The sequence below is a fragment of the Nilaparvata lugens genome, chromosome 1 (assembly GCF_014356525.2).
Source record: "Nilaparvata lugens isolate BPH chromosome 1, ASM1435652v1, whole genome shotgun sequence".
Classification (NCBI taxonomy): Eukaryota; Metazoa; Arthropoda; class Insecta; order Hemiptera; family Delphacidae; genus Nilaparvata; species Nilaparvata lugens.
Genome location: NC_052504.1, coordinates 18,033,267 through 18,053,905, shown reverse-complemented (window position 1 = coordinate 18,053,905; position 20,639 = coordinate 18,033,267). Strand labels below are relative to the sequence as shown.

General features: G+C 30.7%; 1 protein-coding gene across 18 annotated transcripts in view; it reads left to right on the top strand.

Annotated features, from left to right (window-relative positions):
- LOC111052229 (disks large 1 tumor suppressor protein) overlaps positions 1-20,194 on the top strand; it is a 748,988-nt gene extending 728,794 nt beyond the window's left edge. For 14 of the 18 annotated variants that reach the window (XM_039432558.1, XM_039432554.1, XM_039432544.1 and 11 more), the window contains 9 exons: positions 622-871; positions 3,088-3,190; positions 5,359-5,403; positions 8,001-8,084; positions 10,753-10,902; positions 12,274-12,446; positions 13,321-13,430; positions 15,069-15,160; positions 16,519-20,194. In XM_039432558.1, coding sequence (XP_039288492.1) covers positions 622-871; positions 3,088-3,190; positions 5,359-5,403; positions 8,001-8,084; positions 10,753-10,902; positions 12,274-12,446; positions 13,321-13,430; positions 15,069-15,160; positions 16,519-16,625 — 1,114 coding nt within the window. In that variant the 3' untranslated portion in view covers positions 16,626-20,194. The remainder of the gene's footprint in view (positions 1-621; positions 872-3,087; positions 3,191-5,358; positions 5,404-8,000; positions 8,085-10,752; positions 10,903-12,273; positions 12,447-13,320; positions 13,431-15,068; positions 15,161-16,518) is intronic. The other 4 variants (XM_039432512.1, XM_039432569.1, XM_039432481.1 and 1 more) reach the window with 3 other exon arrangements.
- Positions 20,195-20,639: the final 445 nt, after the last annotated feature.

Here is a 20,639-nt window from a genome sequence, read left to right as displayed (position 1 = left end):
CCATTCTAGAAGTAATTGAGAAGTATTTTTTAATAAAAAAATGAATTTTGTGTGTTTTGAATTGTAAATTGGGAGATTGAGTGTGTAACTGAAGAATGTTGAAGAGACACATAACCTAGCTACATTTGGACTGTTGTATAAATTAGAATTGGAACCGTTTTGGGCTTATAAGCCTGTGGTACTTTTCTGTAAGTTGTGTAATTCTGAATGATTAAACGAATAAATAAATAAATTCTCAAGTGTGGCACCTGAATAAAATAAATAATTAATACATTCAAGGGTACTAGTAATTCTTGATAAATAAACTTTCAAGTTGCCCCAAAATACTCAAACAGCTTTATTCTGTTTATCTGTGTTATAGTTTCATAGAAGTTGTGTAGCTAAATGTGGAATTTCTCATAGAAACAGGACAATCAGCATTCATTATTGATTTGGGTCTTCTTATTTGTTCTGAGTTTGAAATAACACTCTCTATGTTGAATAAATTTTCAAACCAGCTATATTCTATGTAACTGTATTTTAACGTCATAATGAAGCTAAATATGTAAATCTAGTTTTATTTGGCTGTATCCTCACATACATGTCCTTAAATCGATGATTGAGTTGTGGTTTGATGTTTAGGGCGCTGTTCGACTATGACCCGTTGAAAGACGACGGCCTGCCGAGCCGCGGCCTGACGTTCCACTACGGCGATATCCTGTTTGTGACGAACGCGAGCGACGACGAGTGGTGGCAGGCGAGGCGAGTGCTGTGGTCGGGCGACAAGGAGGGCCTCGGCATCATTCCCTCGCAGAAGCGCTGGGAACGCAAGCAGCGCGCGCGCGATCGCACTGTCAAGTTCCAGGGACACATGCCTGTCATGCTCGACAAGGTTGGCACCTACATTATACCATAGAGAAAAGATAGAATGATAGTATTATACACCGTGTCCCACGTCGAGGTTTACACGTTTGATTTTATATCAAGTGCCCATTCATGCACCGATTTTTTTCAAATTTTACACAGTTTACAAAGTAGGTTATAAAAATATTCTGGGAAAATTTCAACTCCCTAACCTTCGTAGAAACAAAATGGCGGTATATTGAAAAAGGATACATTAAGAACCTTAAAAAGGCGTTTTTGGTTAAAATAATATAAAGGATATCATTTCGTTATTATATCTAATTAAATAAATGTATGTATCTTGGTAATAAATGTATGTATCTTGGTTTAAGTGCAGTAGCATATACTTATATTTATTTTTTGTAAAGCTTTTTTGTATTTTGTTTTTGGCAAATAAATTCATTCATTCATTCAAAAATATTTTTATTAGTGCACTTTAGAGCAATATGACTTTTAAATAAAAAAAAAACTAGAATATAGCCCAATGAAAACCCTTAAAGTCCAAAATTATTCAAATTGAAACCCATCCTCAGCAACACACTGATAACAGCGCTTAAGAAATTATTCGTAAGTGCTAACAAAGAAACTCCGCGGTATCCGGAGAAGTTCCTCTTTTATTGATCGTATTAGCTCCTCATCATTATTGAAGCTATGGGTATAAACGTTTTCCTTCAAGTAACTCCATAGAAAAAAAGACACAAACAGTTAGATCTGGTGATCGGGGTGGCCAATCTAAAAAATCACTTCCACGACCAATTCAAAGACCATTAACTTTGTCATTTAGTAGTAATTGCTTGACATGATTTGCGAAATGAGGTGGAGCACCATCTTGTTGGAAGATTGCTTGATCAATTTCTGGCACCATCAAATGGGACAAGACTACCACAACGTAGTAAACAAATCACATAATGATCAATTCATGAAAGTAGTTTTTATAGGAAGCGAATTGCTAAAATGTTTATTATGCCGCCATTTTGTTTTTACAAAGATTAGGGAGCTGAAATTTTCCAAGGATATCTTCAGAACCTACTTTGTAAACTGTGTAAAATTTTAAAAAGTTCGGTACATGAATGAGCACGTAATATAAAATTAAACGTGTAAACCTCTTCGTGGGACAACGGTGTATATGCCGAATTCCCAAACTTTTGTAAAAAAAATGCACATGCAAAGAATAATTGATAGATAGCATAGAAGGCAGAGAATCGGCAACGCTTATCTCCTATCTTCCTCCTCTGCCATTATAACGTGGACTTCACTATAATAACTATTAATCACCATGCATGTGTGGCGCTAAATATTGAAATTAGACTGCTACGTCGTTTTCAAAAGTGATAGCTGCAAACAGTTCGTAATGGAAAGTGATAGAGAAGTGTATGATGTATGCACAATGTATCCTTCATCTTTGAATGAGGTATTTTGGGTATAAGTGAGTATAATCATAGAGAAAAGATAGTATAAGTAGATATCCCATGGTATAGAGCGTTTATGCTCCAAATTTCACTGATAAATCAAGTCTATATTCCTAGTAGTTCTTTTTTCGTACAGCTTTGTGACACTGGTAATCTCTTATACTATTTTGTGTATAAGCCAGTATATATTTTAATATACATGAATGAAGAACTCATATCCAATATAGTACTGCGTCCTTCTTACACTCTCATAACGCCAAAACAGTGATAATAGACAGCAGTCAACTGTAATCGGCTTGATTTAACAAAAATCAGCTTCAACTTTGGAAAATGAACGACCTATACCATGGGATATCTACTTATGCTATATTATCTCTATGATTATACTCAATTATACCTAAAATAACCCATTCTCATAGGATGGATACATAGTGTATTCTTCATTGGATACAATGGATGCATTAAATACAGGTTCAATAGAGGTTCACTTGTGCATACATTATCAACACAATACATACAATCATACTCTTCAATTTTTCCTTCCATTACAAACCGTTTGCAATACTTTTAAAACGACTTGGCAGTCTAATTTTTTGTAATTGTAATTCAGCCCCTTCACATGGTGATTAATAGTTATTACAGTGAGCTCTACGTACTAATGGATATAAGGATGTGAGATACCTGAATCTCAATCATAAAAGTTGTGAATTGTAATTATCATAATAATTAATTCAATCATTCTAATAATGTTTGTTTGAAATTCGCTTATTCATTAGTTTTACTTTGAATTTCACAGCAATCGACTCTTGATAGGAAAAAGAAGAACTTTTCATTCAGTAGGAAGTTCCCATTCATGAAAAGTAAAGATGACAAATCCGAGGACGGTTCTGATCAAGAACGTAAGTTGAATTATTTATCATTTCATTCTATCATTATTATTCATGTTACAAAGCTCCATTGAGTTTTCTTGCTTGGAAATTCTGAATATATTATTTCTAGGGATAGATTGAATTCAATTTCTAGTCCTACTAATCAATCTAGTTTTGTTTAACATTGAAGGGTTTTCCTTCCTTGGCAATAGAAATATGTTGTTCAACTATTGTTGTCAAATTTCATATAAATTGAATTCAATATATCCTGTACAGAAAACTACTGCATAACCTTTGATATCTCAAATGGATATTTTAATTTTGTGAAAGACATTTTTTCTAGTAGGCCTACTGTATATCTGTACTTCATCAACTATTACCCATTATTCGAATAGAATACAATATCCTACTTTTGAAACGTTCTTTTCATCTTATTCTATCCAGACAAAATTGAAAAATATACTCAATTTACATTTTATTTCTGTTTGCATATAGATAATGTAAAATGCATGATTGGAATTTACCTTTCCTTTCGCAATATTCCTATTTTATTTCGGCTTCCATTCCTGCTAGTATGATTTGGATTAAGATCATTATTGGTTTTTCAAACTCTCCTGGAAAGTTATTACTTTATGCAAAAACACAGTTTTTATCATTGAAAAAAAATCAATTATTTTAAGTAGCATTGCTGACATGATTTGATGAATTAGTGATTCTTAAATTTTTTTGATAACATTTAATAGGAAGAATTTTTATATTGATGCTCATGTAATCTCAGTTTAAGCAATTCAAACATTTATAATTTTCAACTCCATTAGTGGAATTAGTCATCAGTAAACTCTAATACTAAATAAAACTTCAATAATTCACACCAGCATTGTGATATCACATTCACAGTTGAGCTGAGAATTTTAGAAAACTATATTAGGTTGATTATTTTAATACAACTATTCTTTCTGTAAATGCATCACATAATTTATCAATAAAGTAAAGATATTTTGATATCGAAACTAAGTGAAAATTCAAGTACGAACCATAGTTTAATGTCAAAATAATCATATCAACGATAATTATTTTTGTACACTCAACTTTGTTTAATTTTAAATTTTTATCATTTTACAAGAATATTAAATTATAAAGCGAATCCTTGTAAAATATTAGTTTCTATTTTTTATAAATGTGCTTTGATTGTGTGTCATGTATTGTGTATTTCCATCATTCTACCTTATTTGCTTGAAGAACATTTTTAATGTAACTTTGTTCAGTTATCTTGATTTGTTATTAAAGTTTGAATTACAAATACTCTCTGATAAAATTTGAGTAGTAATATACTTTTCAACTCTATTGCTGAAGAAAAATATTTTTCACTCCAAAGAATGCTAGAGTCTAATTCTCTCTTATGTAGTTTTTACATTAAATCTTCGTTTGTGAATAACAATGTATTTAATATCCAAATTCATTCTCTGATCTGAACTTGGAAAATGTAATATATTTTTTTATTATGATAGAATTTAGAGTTTTATCCTCATGATTAACACCACCACACCCATAACTTATTGGGCAAATACTTGATCGCCTTTTTTGATAAATTACATTTTTGAAATCATAACTACTTTTCGAAATGTATAAAATATTTTTTCCTCAATTTTTCTATCTGTAGTAGTAACTGTAAATATGTGTTCAGTGATTCTTTGATCTATTAGTCGAAAACATAAGTTATCCATATTCGAATTATTTCTTATTAATTTTAATCAACTAAGTATTCAATGAATCCATGTTTAAACTCTCAATTCTCAATGTACAAATTTAAATTCCTTCGATCGACGGTTGATCTTACAATATAGGTTGTTTATTCGCTTCTTGTTGCCTCTCGAAAAAATCTAATACATTAAAATTAAAAATTTCTTTATTAAAGTTGATATTTTTTCCATTTATCAATACTGTCGATCATTTTTGTTTTTCTTAAATATTCCTATAACGTTTTCTTCGATAACGGTGAATTGTCTATGAACTCATCTAGCTGTATCAGTCTGTGTCGAATCTGAATGCCAAAATTTGCATTGACTGTGCTTGCTCCTTGTATTGTGAACGTTTTTGTTACCTGAATGTTGTTTATTTTTCTTTCTTTCCTTCTCTATCTCTCCCTCTTCTATCTCTCTCCTCTCTGTCTCACAACTATTCTGGTCTGACTCTGACAGACTCTCCGACTACGCCATGTTATGAAGGGGAATCAGCTGGTCTGCGTAAGTATTTTTTCTCTTCGAATTGGAAGGTTGGCAACACTTTCGTTGGAATGTTAGCGCACTGTTTTGATTGCGAATGTTACTTATCATCTATCCTTCTTATTCTATCTGTAGCGTATTTCTGTGGTTACTGTCAATGAATGCCGTAGATCATACCTTGTATCTTCAACATATTTGATGATTTTCAAATATATAATTGATCATAATATGAGTGCTTGTTTTAGCTAATAAGTAACGACAGTTGATGAATTGATCTAATAATTACTATTCAATAATTTTTGTTACGTTTTCACAACATTGACTTGCAGTTTTACTTACAGTTGACTAGATACAAAAGCAGTAACTTGAAAATTATTTTAGTTCCGTCGTATATTTTTGGGAGAACTGTAGGTGTGCTGTCCCAGCTATGCTTGTCAAAGATCTTGTGCATTAAAATATGTACTCGAACCCCGACTAGCACATCTACCAGGGTTAATTGCAGATTGGGCAACTCACTTAAATTCGAATCATTTAACTTTTGTATTTGAACAGGAAAAGAAACTAGATAAAACTATTTTCAGCTGCTCAATCACAACATTTTTATTAAATTGAGTATAATCATAGCCACCTCTAATACAATAAGTGTATTAGAGGTGGCTATGGTATAATACATATCATTTTAGGAATTCCTCCCACTTCAAACTCCACTCACACACCAATGGTTTTTCGAGAATAACTTGTTTGATCAATGTATTCCTTTCATCACTTTGAAACACATTAAATGTTTATTTTTTCGTCCTTATAGATTCTATAAGAACGGAGAAATAAAAACGTTGTTAATAACTTTGGTGTAAACACAGCTTAATAGCTCCTTTGAATCCGAATGTAACCCCCATTTATCTGAAAAGGAGTTCATAAATAATTAGTTTCTAACTTGAAGTAGATTCTTGCTTGATGTCATCTCCCCAGTTTCCGATTATCTTATATATTTGTATTTTGTCGGGTTTTGAATTACATAAACCTTTGATGCCCTGAATTCACTCACAAACACACAAACTCAAACCTCTCCTACTTATCTGTAGGACTATCTCACAGTTGTTCTTATCACATAATGAAGAAAATGATTGAGAATTGCAAAAGTATTTATGAAATTATCAATTTCATCAATCCATTACAATAATAACTGCTCCATGCATTTCATTCATTTTTGGTATAATTTTCAACGAAACACCATAAAACATAATGTCATAAAATGAGTAGCTCAACTTTTGTTTCTTGCATGAGCATGATTTTTCAATGTACAGTAGGCTATGAAGCTCGCATCAGCTCTTCTAGTTTCTGTCCATTATTGTCTGGTGGAACTAAATTCTCTCAATTGAGAAACAATCATCGCTAATGGAACTAATAATTATGGAACATTGATTTTTTAATAATCTGTTAATGGTTTTCAAAACCGTTTAATTTCTAAGTTTTGTTTACTAAGCTATAACATTTTTGTTGAATTTATGTATTTTTTGGTTTTTCTAATATTTATTTTTTTAATGTTATTTTCACTGGATTATTCAACAACTAGAATCCCATTATTTATTTTTTGGTATCTCATCAATTTTTATCTTGAATTTTTATTGAAGTATTTTGTAATTTTTTATCTTGAACAATTTTATCAGAGTGACTATCCTCAATTCAATTGTCTACAATGTATTGCATCCAGTGTCCTAGTCATTATTTTTGTATCAAATTGAAGATCACCTGAACCATTGAATATGTAGTGTTCAATATTTAATACAATTTCATTGTAATTATTACCGTACTTACTGTTGAAAAGTGTATTTTTTGGCAGTTATTTTGTCCTCAGAATCCTACCAATATTATGAATTGAATATGTATGTAATTTCATTTTTAAATCTCTCTCGCTTCCTTATTTATCACTTTTCTCTTTTTCATTCTTAAATCACCTTATTCATTTTTCGGCAAATTTAAAAATCCTTGAATTATGAAATATCTACATCAATAATTTTTATAATCTTGTATTTTATATTGGAACCTTATCTCTTCACTCTTCTTTCCCACAAGTAGACATGTTTTTATCATATTGTTTATTCTAAATATCACTCTAACCAAACAACTCACATCACAAGAAATTAGTTCATACTTCCCACTCATTACTTTTTAATTATTTTCAAACATCACATGCCTTGTTATTCGTATGGATATTGTTCAGCACTTCTAGGATAATTCTCAACAGTCTTATAATCTTTATCATCCCTCATCTTCTTGAATGACCATAATTTCAAACCTATCAATTCATCCTTTGGCTCTCGCATCATCAATATTTTGGTAAAGATTCTTCTCAAATCTGTCATTTTTGAACTTTCAGAACTCTGATAGATTAATTGAATCATAATTATCCTCCACCTTTCTATTTACTATGTATTTTCCACACCTAATCCCGCATCAATTTACTATTATAATCATGTTTCATTATAAACAGTATAAGTAAATATCCACTCCTTTCCTTCATCACAAATATGTTAAATAGTGTTGATAATTTTATGCACTAAGTTTTTCTTTTGTTGCTTTCCCCGTAGCATAATTTTTGCTTTTAATTTCTGTTGCAGCATTCATGTTGTGTTACACCCAAGACGACCCAAGCAGTGAAGGTATTAGCTTAAGCAGTATTAGCATTATAGAAATACTATTTGGTAAGCTATCTATTGAAGTATCAGTCCCTTTTCATAACCCGGGTTTTGAAGTGAGCTCCATTTCTGCTCCCCAATAATTTTGAAATCCCCTTTCCCGAAGTTGGTTTTTGTAAACTTAACTGTCAGATATCATGTAACATGGATGTTCCACAAACATAAGCTTCGGTTTTTCATCTAGAATAGATTTTCCCATTTAAAGTAGTATAGTTTTTGAAATTTTATCACTTATTGGCATTTTAGAGAAATTTGATCTAGTCAGATTAGTTTTGGCTTTTAATAGTAAAGTAACTATTTTTTACATTCAATATGCGCTTCCACTTTGATAATTTACTATTATTTTGAGATCATTATAAACTTTATATTGATGCTTATAAATAGTTTGATATGAATCAAAAACTAACATGATCATTCATATTATCATAGTAGGCTTCTAAAAGCCTGAAAATTTTGTATGACTATGATAAATAATTCAATAATAAAAAACTTGAATAATAAAATTTGTCTGGAATCAGTCTTAATGTATTTTATCAAACTTTGGTAATACCAGCATTTATTAAAAGCTATTCAATATTAATCAAGTGAAAGTCCCTCTTTCTAATAATCCTGTAATTATAAGAAAATTTCTATTCTTATATTTTGTAGCTTGGTTCAGTTATTCGTGATTTATGATGATGATCATAGTATAACAATAAATCAAACAAAAAGTGTTTTTTAAAACTCGTTTACTGATAAGCTGCGGCTGTTTACAGTTTAGGCCAAACTAAATTTGAAGATATTCATTATCATTATTGTGAGATTTTCCACACGCTTCAAGTGTAATGATTTTTCTGAAAAAAATTAAATAAGTAAATATTTAAAATAATCAAATCTTATAAACATTGAGTTCTATGCACAACCTAATCAAATATACCGAAAAATATTTTGTTTTACATACTGTAGTTCATTGAAAATGTTTACCCTTGAACTAACAGTTAGCAAAAATAATATTCTTGTTTATTGCTTAGAATAGATCTAATATCTTGAATTGTTGATTGTTCAAATTGAATAAATTATAAATACTATTTAATTGGTTTACTAACAATAGGCTGAAATTAGAATAATAATTAAATAAAATATCAATAAAATTATTATAAATAAATACTATGAAAATTTATGCTCAAATTGTATGCTTCCTTAGCGCATTAGCAAGTTCAGAACTCATGCTGCAAAACATAACTTTTTAATTTAAATCATGCATTTTCTTATCTAAAACAACTACAGTAGTTTATTCTGCTCCATTTTTCTTCTTTTGAAATATTTAGCATATCAATGATCGGTAGGCTTCCAATAGACTCAATAACTTCAGTTCACTCTGCATTATTGCTACGTGATATAGGGTTCTAATATTTTCACCTCGATTCTATTACTTCTAGAGGCATGTTTACACTTCGTAGCTGTAGGAAATATATGATGTACTTGATTTCAATAAATTTTTAGAGATGAGTAATTCAATTCAGGCTTTGATCCAAAATTGAATCAATCGATTGAAATGTAAATTAATATTATGCTTGGTTCCCGATTACATTCGATGTATCTCAACTTGTTTATGTCTCATGACTGATGAAAACTAGTATTTTCAACAGAACCTCAATCGTGAGGTGCAAAAATAATCTAGGAATATGAGGTGTTCTGGGTTCGATGTTTGAAGACTGATACAAAATATAAATTATAAAAATATGTATTATGTCTAAGATCAATATAGTATGGAGGGAGTGCCTCAAGAGATTTCAATTATTTGTCGTGTATGAACATAACCTAGAAGGTTCTGTTCAATTATGAATAATACTAATGTCAATAATATTAATAGGCGTCGATGACTATTAGCATAGCCACCTCTAATACAAGTCCGCGGCCTACGATATTGCAACATCGCAGTGTAGGCCTAGAATCTAATACATGATTGGTGAAAAATATCAGCTGGTATTTTTTTAAATCTTTTTCGCCAATCATGTATTAGATTCTAGGCCTACACTGCGACGTTGCAATATCGTAGGCCGTGGCCTTGTATTAGAGGTGGCTATGCTATTAACCACGGGTTGAAAATTCTGCCGCTCCTGTCGCAGTAGTGTGTACAAGAAGATTTTATCTGAAAGTGTCTAGTTATTATAAAGCTGGTAGAAAAAGGAAGTGGTATACATTCTAGGAAGAGTAAAATAAGTTATTAGTTGGATAGCAATTGATGTGAATTCCTGGGAATAATTCTTCTAGGAAAGATAAAATTTACTGTATATTATGTGATATAATAACTAATTTTACTTGTGACTTGTTTTTGTGCAAGTTGTGCAAGTGTTTTATTATACTTGAATGAGAATTTCAAGAGGAAATACTTTAACGGGATGTGCAGATGCTGTCACGCTTTGTGGAGAGCCATCCTCAGACTTGACTTATGTCTTAGTGTAAAAAGTTGAATATCATATCATATGAAAAACGGATAAGGTGAAATTTATGACATAAATATAATGAAACTTTGATTCATTAATTGAACTTCAATTTTGTAAGAAATTCGACAGTCACAAGATAATATGAATAGATAATATAAACTTGCATTATGTTAGCCAATATATCTAGAGTTAATTCAAATAATTTTGATTGAATATGTTTATTTATTGGTGTCTTGTCTGCCTTTCAGCTACGGAAGAAACAATTCTTTCTTATGAGTCGGTGGCCCAGGAAAATATCAACTATACTCGGCCGGTCATCATATTGGGGCCACTAAAAGACAGAATTAATGATGACCTTATTTCTGAGCATCCTGAAAAATATGGGTCATGTGTGCCACGTAAGTTCAACATTCAGATCAGATCATGCTTTGTTTTCATACTAATTCATTGTGGGATTTTCATAAATTATTAAATATATCAATATCTGAATTCATGAAAGTACTGTATAAAGTATCTTTTTCGAATTGTAAACTCCATTCCGTTAAAATTGCAATTTGAGATTCAATAAAATATGTTCTTATTTAGAGAATTTAAACTATCAAGATGTTATGTTACCCACTTGTACTTATTAGCATTTGAACAGTTGAAAGGCTATATTTCATGCAGTTGATTCGAAATTGCTTTCCAAATTTCGCACAGTTAATGCTCGGTTCCATCAAGCCCGGTCAAGACATTTGAACATGGTCAAAACGGGTACGCTTCACATGCGGGCACTGGAATTATCGAAAGTAACTATTGCCATAGAAATCATATGTAAAGCTTGGTCGATTTGACTTTGTCTAATCCTTAAGGTGCGTACAGATTTACGCGCCGCGAACATGAGCAATTCACTTTTAATCAGCTGATGCCAAGCTTTTTATATCTGTATCTTACAGTTTCTGTAAAAATACAGATATATATCTGTATGCGCCTTTAGACTACGGTACCAAATAGGGTCTATGAAGCTTGTCCCGTCAAATATCAAATATACAATTTCACCATTGGGATAATGTGTCCCAATAAAAAAAAACACAATAAAATGAATAAAATTTAGTAAATAGCTTTGCAATTTCAATTTCACATGTTATTATTGATATTATATGAAAATATTTACTTATTTTTAACTCAAAATGACACTGCAAATCACATTAGAACAGCTCCATTCAGCACAAAACCAGCATCCGACACATGCATGCATGAAAGCATATAACCTCAATTCACAATAATATGGCGATCAGATAGTTCTAAACTGCTGATGTATTTTACAGAATAGACCCTAGACTACCTCTGGGATTCATTGCTGTGTAGTTTAGATGATCTATTCACCCACTGGGATTAGATGAACTTCTATTGGGACATATTGTCCCAGTTGTAGTCTGAGGTTCGTCATTTCTGCTGGGACATATTGTCCCGTTGGTAGTCTAAGGGTTTATGTCTTGACCGAACTTGGTGAAACCAAGTGGTTTTATAAACCAAGAGGAGCATAAAGATGGTTTAAAATCTAATATAATCTGAGAATTTTCAAAGCTTGGATGGCAAATTTAAACATAAGGTCTTGTTGATACGGTACGGCACTATAATTCTATTAATATATGGCATATTCTATTTTATATATGGAATATAATTTATGGCTATTTCTAAATGGCATAGGTATCAATGTCATTGTTGTAGACCTATAATAGCTTGTACGTTTTTGGTTATTCTAACTACTATGTTATTTGTATTTGCAGATACGACAAGACCAAAACGAGAATATGAAGTGGACGGCAGAGATTACCATTTCGTAGTATCCAGAGAACAGATGGAACAAGATATTCAGAACCACTCATTCATAGAAGCTGGCCAGTACAATGACAATTTATATGGTACTTCTGTCGCCTCCGTCAAGGAAGTGGCTGAAAAGGTATAATCGCTTATTTATTGTAATAAATAAATGTATTTCTCTCAAATATTATAAATACAGCAAAAAATCAAATATACGTTTTTGCTCACTCCGTCTTCATTGGAAATTTTACTTCCGAAGTTTTTTTTAAATTTCCATTAATCAATAAGAATGAAAATAGACCTATAACCATCCTCGGTAAATGAAGAATCTTTATGCAAAATTTCAAGTTAATTAGTTCAATAGTTCAGACTTCTGACTTGGTGATGCGTTAAATATGTATTTCTTATCCCGTACATATATAAGACAGTTCCTTTATTATTATCAGTTGGATTTATTATTATTGGTAAATTTTTACGTCTAGTTTGTGGGTAGTAGGTTTTTTCCATATTGAAATATTTCTCATAAAACAGATCCCTGACCTGAAACCAGTTGAATGAAAGCCAATTTTCAAGACAATCTCAAATTAGAATGAAAAGTAGTAATCCGAAGTAAGTTTGAATTACAAATTCAAACGTCAAAATTTTTAATTCAACTAATTTCATCAATGCATATTATGTAATTCCTAATTTTTTCATTCGTTGACATCGGTCCACTCATTATTGTGACATTCACAAAATTCACATTCATCCCTGTAATTTAGTTACATCGTGTAAGTAGGAATGTTCGTGTAAGTAGGAATGTTCTATCTTATTATTAATAATATTCAATCTTCATCTTGAGCTGTTTCATAGAAACCTAACTGAAACTACATGACATCCAGAGATCGCCTTTTTAGCAAACTTGTTGGTGATACTATTCAATAGTTATGATAGTTCAGGTAGCTTACTCATATATTCTAGAATTTTGTTGTTATACATAAATGATGATACTATTGTTTACTTTGTGATTACAGGGAAAGCACTGTATCCTAGATGTCAGTGGTAATGCAATCAAGAGGTTACAAGTGGCTAACATACATCCAATCGCTATATTCATTAAGCCAAAATCTGTAGAATCAATTATGTAAGTAGAAATTATTGATTCATTTATCATCTCCTTTAATTGATAATCATTCTTCTAGCTCTAAGACCTCTCTAGACCTATTGTGAGGTCCACGTTGTAATGGCAGTGAAGAAAGATAGGAGAAAAACGTTGCCAAGTCTCTCCATTTTGCCACTGATTGTACACAGCTGTTACTTAATTCATCCCATTAAATTTGATCTAATAATAATTATCATTTCCTTGATAAAATGATCAATTTAATGTCAAATTAATCAAGAAAATATATTTTTTCATAATTTGATTCAAAAATTTGCTACCATAACTAAGATCAGATTTTTATTTTTATACAAGTCTGAAATGGCGGCTAATTTAAAAAGCTGTGATACACCAATCTGAATTTCAAAACAACATAAATTAAGTTATTTGGTAGGTATTCTATTCCAATTTCTTTTAAAAATGATAGAAAATAGAAATCCTTTTTAAAATAAGTAATTTCAATGGAAATAATTCTAAAATAACCTTTCAATATTATTTATACCAGTACGAGTAGGTCTAACCTAAACGTGTAGGCTAACTGAAGCATGGATGAAGTCTAGGATGGTTAGTTATGAACTTTTAAAATGTCATTTCAGGTATTTTAATTTGTGTTTCTCATACGGTAATGTCTAAAAACTATTTCATTGTTTCAAAAATACATTTTAAATCAATTATACGACTTGTGTACCAAAGTATTTTGATAGAATGAAGAAAAAAATGGCGGCTAAGTTACTTTTGTACAGTCTCTGTCAAAAGTAAATATAAAATATTTTGGCAAATTGGCAACATTGCAAAGCTAGAGAGAGATAGCGCTATCTGTTTTGTTGTATGATAGAAAAGGACAGCAACAGTATTGTCAATCGTACACTGCCATTATAACGTGGACCTCACAATATAATCTAATTATCAAATGTAGTCTTTTGTAATTTGATCTCGAAATACTTGAAACAAAGATTTCAATTTGATATGACAGTCGTCAACTATTGAAGATGTTTTCGATATTAGTGAGGCCTCTCATTGGACAGATTCGTGTAATTTTCAAGAAGGCAGTAATTTTGACTGGGGTAAGACTATCTTAATCCCTATTGCCTTAATTTTTAGAAAGGACTGTCAATTGATTGTTTGATATTTTTCAGTACATTTTGTTGTTTAGTTTTTACTGTTCACTGATGAATAGACGATATTGAATAAAATATTATACATCCTTCATACTACATACATCCTATATACTATTCCTAACATCAAGGATTGCTTTATGGTTGAAATATATGAACAATTTCCACTAGAATCATGTAGTTGAAGCTTCAACTTGTTCCAAGATTTTTCTCAAGAACAGTGTATTTGTTCTGCGTTAATAATGACCATCCATAAATTGTTTTACATCATTTATTCCATTCATTCATTGTTTTCTGTAATAAATTTGTGTTCCCAGCTAAAATAATATGACAGTTGTAAGACATGTTGACGCTGAAAATATAGGTGAGATGAGACCCTCCTGTAAGTAACTCCCTATCAACAAATAGTCATATGAATAATAATAATGAATTCATGTTTTTTCATACTCATTTTTAAAATAATGTATTTTGGGGTCTTGCGTTTCATTTGAGTAAAAATATTTTACAGGGAAATGAATAAGAGAATAACTGAAGAACACGCCAAGAAAACCTATGACCGTGCTCTCAAAATGGAACAAGAATTTGGAGAATTCTTCACTGGTAAGATTTTTAAAGTATAGTTGGACTTAATCCAAAAAATTCATTTATCCATTCTTATCTTCGTATGTCTGATTTAGTCACTTTCATATTCTCTCATTCCATCTCCAAATCTTTTGACAATAATATTTTCTCGCATCAAAAATATTGAAATGATTCACGTTTTTTCTTAATAGAGTATACTCGTATATTTAATCTATTGTTAATGAGGAGCTGTCACATCATACAGTATAATTGAATCATTAGTTATCTGATCTTGCTTGGCTTCATTGCATTGCATTGCCTCATAGCTGGACTCCCATTTAACAGTGACATTGAAAAAATATTATTCCAATAAGTTGTGATTGGATCATTTATACTCACCGCTAGGCCGGTCTGAAAGGGAATAGTCCAATTAGAACTCGTAGTAATTATATTTTCACTGTTCACGGTCACTGATATGTGGGGATCCAGCTTAATTCTTCAACAACTTATTTCTATTCCTTTTTCCGCTGGCATAACAATAGATTGTAATGTCAAATTGCTATTTTTCAAGACGATAATAACTAACTATTTGAATTATGAACTTTCAAAAAATTCCCACTTGTAGTCTTTAGTTGACTAAAAAGACTTTCAGTCTTTATATTGAAAAACATCAGTCGAGGTCTAGATTAACACAATGGAATATCGAATATGATTATTGATAGTGCTTTCATTATAGATTTTCTATGTTTTCCGTTCACATTTTGTGTAATCCGTGTTTTCGAATGGGCTCGTTAAACTCAACAGCATAAATTGAGTAATTGACCGAGCGAAGTGAGGTCTAAGATTCAAGTCGACGGTTTGGCATTTCTCTTAATGTTTAAATGTTTATATGTTGCGCATTTATGGCGAAACGCGGTAATAGATTTTCATGAAATTTGATCCTTTTTTGATTGCGCATCGACGTATATACAAGGTTTTTGGAAATTTTGCATTTCAAGGATAATATAAAAGGAAAAAGGAGCCTCCTTCATACGCCAATATTAGAATAAAAATCAGACTATTGAATTATTCATCATAAATCAGCTGACAAGTGATTATACAGATGTGTGGAGAAGCCAGTGTATTGCTGTATTTCCATAAGGTCTATAGTTTCAATCAGGTACTTGTGGATGAGAATACTGCGTGAGGTCTACTGTTCACAGAACTACTAGTTTTAACAAGAACATGTACAAAACATAAAAATAGTGATTTATCAAGTTATTTGGATCTAAATATATCTAACTTTTCTCATCCATAGCACTGGATTCTAATAGTAATTAGCCGGTATCTAATTTTGAAAAGATCATCAACATAATATATTATTGTGATTGTGAATTGATAATGTGATGATGTTACAGCTGTGGTCCAGGGAGACACTCCTGAAGAAATCTACCAGAAAGTGAAGCAAGTGATAACCGAGCAGTCAGGACCCACCATCTGGGTTCCAACCAAGGAGCAGCTATAACATAGTCTAAATCACTCAATCGAAGCTTTTAGTTCGGTTTTTTAAAGTGTCTTAATTTATGTCATTATTTGTCTTAAACATTGTGAATATTGCCCTAATTGTATCTGTCTGTCTACTCACAAATTTTCGTTCAATATTTTATGTATCCCCCATATTAGATGTATCGTTTTTACAATCGTTGAATCTCGCAACATAGAACAATAATATTAGTTTTTAATTGCATATAGCTCAAGGCCTCAGAGGTAAACAATGCTTATATATTATTGACCTTGTCGATTAAAATTGTGAAAATGTTCTGTTTGAATACATTATAAAATATCACAATTTTTATAATTGTTAGATATCAATATTTAGACCTGTTATGACTCTTTTAAACGTGTTGTGTTCATAATTGAATGCTTGTTGACCTCTGATAACCTTGATTGATATTAATTTTTTTTTGCTGAATTTGAATCGTTGTTTGACAATCATTTGCTGCCTTCATGTCAGTTTCAAATCGACCAGAAATACCCAACTATTTTCCAAGTTCCCTACATTATACTGTACTTATCTTTCGGAAAATTAATTTCTTAATAATAATAGCATTTATAATCTTAATAATATTTGGCATCTACATCACCCCTTATAGCCAACCCGTTTCACGACATGGCGTTAAGTGACTAACTGAGTAAACATTAGGTTTTTTGCGTGCAATAGAACGGCTCTTAGCTTTTATAAATTTCAACTGACAAATTTGAGAATAACAGTCAATGTTGATTTTCAAAATTTGATTAAAAACTGGTTTATTACGTAAAGTCTTCATTCTCCTTCTGAATAATTTGGAGGCTTCAAAGAAATCAATTATATCATCTAGTTTATATGCTTATTAATAGCATACTAAAATTTTAACTAAGATTTTATCTACTTTATTGTCGAATTCAACAGATATCTTGGCTTATCTTTCAAAATAATTTTAAAGGAACCCTATCCTAGCTTGGTAGTTCTTGCTTTCAAATCAAATTACTAAGATTCTAATTAGTAGTCTACTTTATAAAAAAACAGCTACAATTCACAAGTACCACGACATTGATCAAATTCCTTTCAAAGATATATTTGAAGAAAACTTGAAGGCAGCATATTGAGAATTTATGTTGAAAAATTATTTTTTAAAAGGCTCATGTATGTTACTTCATTTGGACTTGTTGTAGCTCGTCCACTGCCCACAAAAAATATCACATGTAGAATAATTATTGTGATTCTCAATGAAGCTCTGTCATCCTACAAAATATCAACTGTTAATTGCCCAGTCGAATTAATCTGGTAGAATGAATTAATAATTTGAATGACCCTGAGTTTTTAGCTCTAGAAAAAGGTTGTATCAATATTGTAAACTCTCTAATCACTAATTCCTGAATCCAGTTATGTATTAAATTATTTTGCTTCAAAGTTCAGTATAACTCTATGTTGCTAAAAATACTTTCATGGCTTAGCCGCTGAATTGAATTTTCAGTTTCATATTAATCGAGTAAAGCGTCATATTTCTGTTGTTGTAATTCAGTAAATAATAAAATTTCACCTAAATAATACTTTCTCTGACGATCGCATGTTATAAAATGAAAAATTAATATTTATTGAAATACGTTTTTAAAGTTCTAAAATAATCTTCTACTAGCATCAATAATTTTTTCCAAGTGAAATTTTGTGGCAAAATTACAATGAAAAATCCAATAGTGAGCAACATTATCATCAACATCCACTTATTGGAAGCATCACATATGAAATTTAATCATTCGTGTTCCTATTCTTGTATTAATTTTACTAGGTTTCTAACTGTGAAGCAGGAATATTGAGAACTACCAAGTATTTTTATCCTAGTTCAACATGTAACTTGATCTACTATTTCTTCTCTATTTATTGAAGTTTTCATGACTCTTTTCATGAGCCTACTGCAACATGATTAGTTTTCATCGAATTTTCCAGGCTGCAATACTCGATTCAATTAGTATTTCAATTGTCTTTCAGAAAATAACTTGACTCTAATAACAATATTTTCTAATAAATTCCCAATGTTTGAAATGGAATGTTATAAAAACTTGAGCTATAGGCTCATCTGTAGTGTTCTATGTTTGAAAGTTAGTTCTGTTGATATAATTTAATTTTATTAGAAGACTTGTAATTTTAGTGTTTTGGAGAAATATTCAATGTTTTATTGAAAGCATTATTAAGTGTCCTCCATCATTCTAGTGAAGAATGCAACTTTTGTGAATCATTAGAAAGGAGATCTTTAAGATATAATTCTGAACAAAAGTTTATCATTTTGACATGACGCTTTATAAAATAAACGAGAAGCTATATGAATGATACTAGTAGATATTAATCTCTTATTAGCTTCTTCATATATTTATATGAAGTGATGTCAGGGTAATATGTTTTCTAGATGTTTATGTTCTGGTTGTTCGTTTTACATGTAATCTAATACTGTAAGTTGTTAGTTTAATCGTTATCAAATTTGTCGCAAGGAATGAATGAGAAAAATGTACCATTTGTAATTTATAAACAGTATGCTTGTATTTTTCATGTTAACATAGAAAATGTATTTCTATGCTTATTCTTTGACAAACAATAATTAACGTTATTGATTTGAAATATTTATTGCTTCTGAAGAGTGATAATTCCCCTCTTATGATTTAATCATTAATAGAAAGATTTAACTTACCTTCTTCTGTTCGGATACCAATTGATGTTGAAATCACTTCACGAGCGACCTACCGAATGATTTTATCCATTGACTGGAACTGACTTTGTTGTCTTGTTATTCATAAACAAATATTGATTTCCCATAAAAATGTGGATACCATTTTATGTGAGAATGTTATAGATATTTCATTATTTTTATAATGTTGGAACACTGTATTATAAGAATCGTTTATTTTATTACTTTGCATATGTGAACAAGTTTTTATATGATTGACTCATATTTCTGTAAATCTCATTATAATATTTGTTTTCGTGTTGGAACATTTATTGATATAATTTATTATTAAAACGATGTGCCAGAAGTGTAAGATGCAATATAAATGCCGGTTCATTCACTAAACAAACATGGACATCTTTTGAACTGAAATTGTTATGAAGTGAAATTATAATTATTATTAAGATACATGTATAGTTAATTGATAAATATATACTGTGTAAAATAAACAAATATTATATAGATATATGAATATAAATTAATTACTAATATTATTAAAGGCGATTTTTTCACTGTAGTTTGTATAGTCTGTCGCCTATGGAGAATTGTTGGTATCTCGGCATTTCACAGGCTGTGAATAGTCTGTGAGCCGAGACATTTTTACGATAGTGCAAAACGTTGTTATGTGATCCCTGCCAATTATTAAAATGATTTAACTTGTTATCTGTTGGAAAATTGTTCAAATTGTTTTCACTGTAAAAAGCAGATCTTATATCGATTTGTTTTAATATGAACCTGATAAAAAATATGCTCTATGTTCATGTAATGATAGTGTTTGGATAATTGAATCTGGATTTGTCTTGATATTTTAATTCTAATAAAAAATCTTATTGTGTGATTGATGTTATTGCATTACTTTTCCTTCCTATTGTAGAAGGTAAATAAGGAAGATAATTTTAAAGGAAAATACCCGTGATCCAAGATAATGAAAATAATAATTTCTCTAGATTGGAGTAACATATTTCAGGGTGTTTGAGAAATAAATAAAAGCACTCAAGAAGTAACACACCCACGTAATGAATTTCTTGAATAGTCAGGCGAATATTTTCCTTCCAACAACGTTCTCAGTCTCAGGTCAAAAAACTAAAAATCAGTTTTCTTACAATTTAGAATAACCTATAGATATAACTTGTTCTTGTTATCCACAGTAAGGCCAACAAATAAAGATTTTGCTGTGTGATTCAAGGGCCCGGTTGCACAAAAGAGAGAAACGGGTTGTTAAATTTTAATCATGATTAAATGCCACGAGAACCAATCAGAGAAGGCTTTTTCTAGAAGAATGC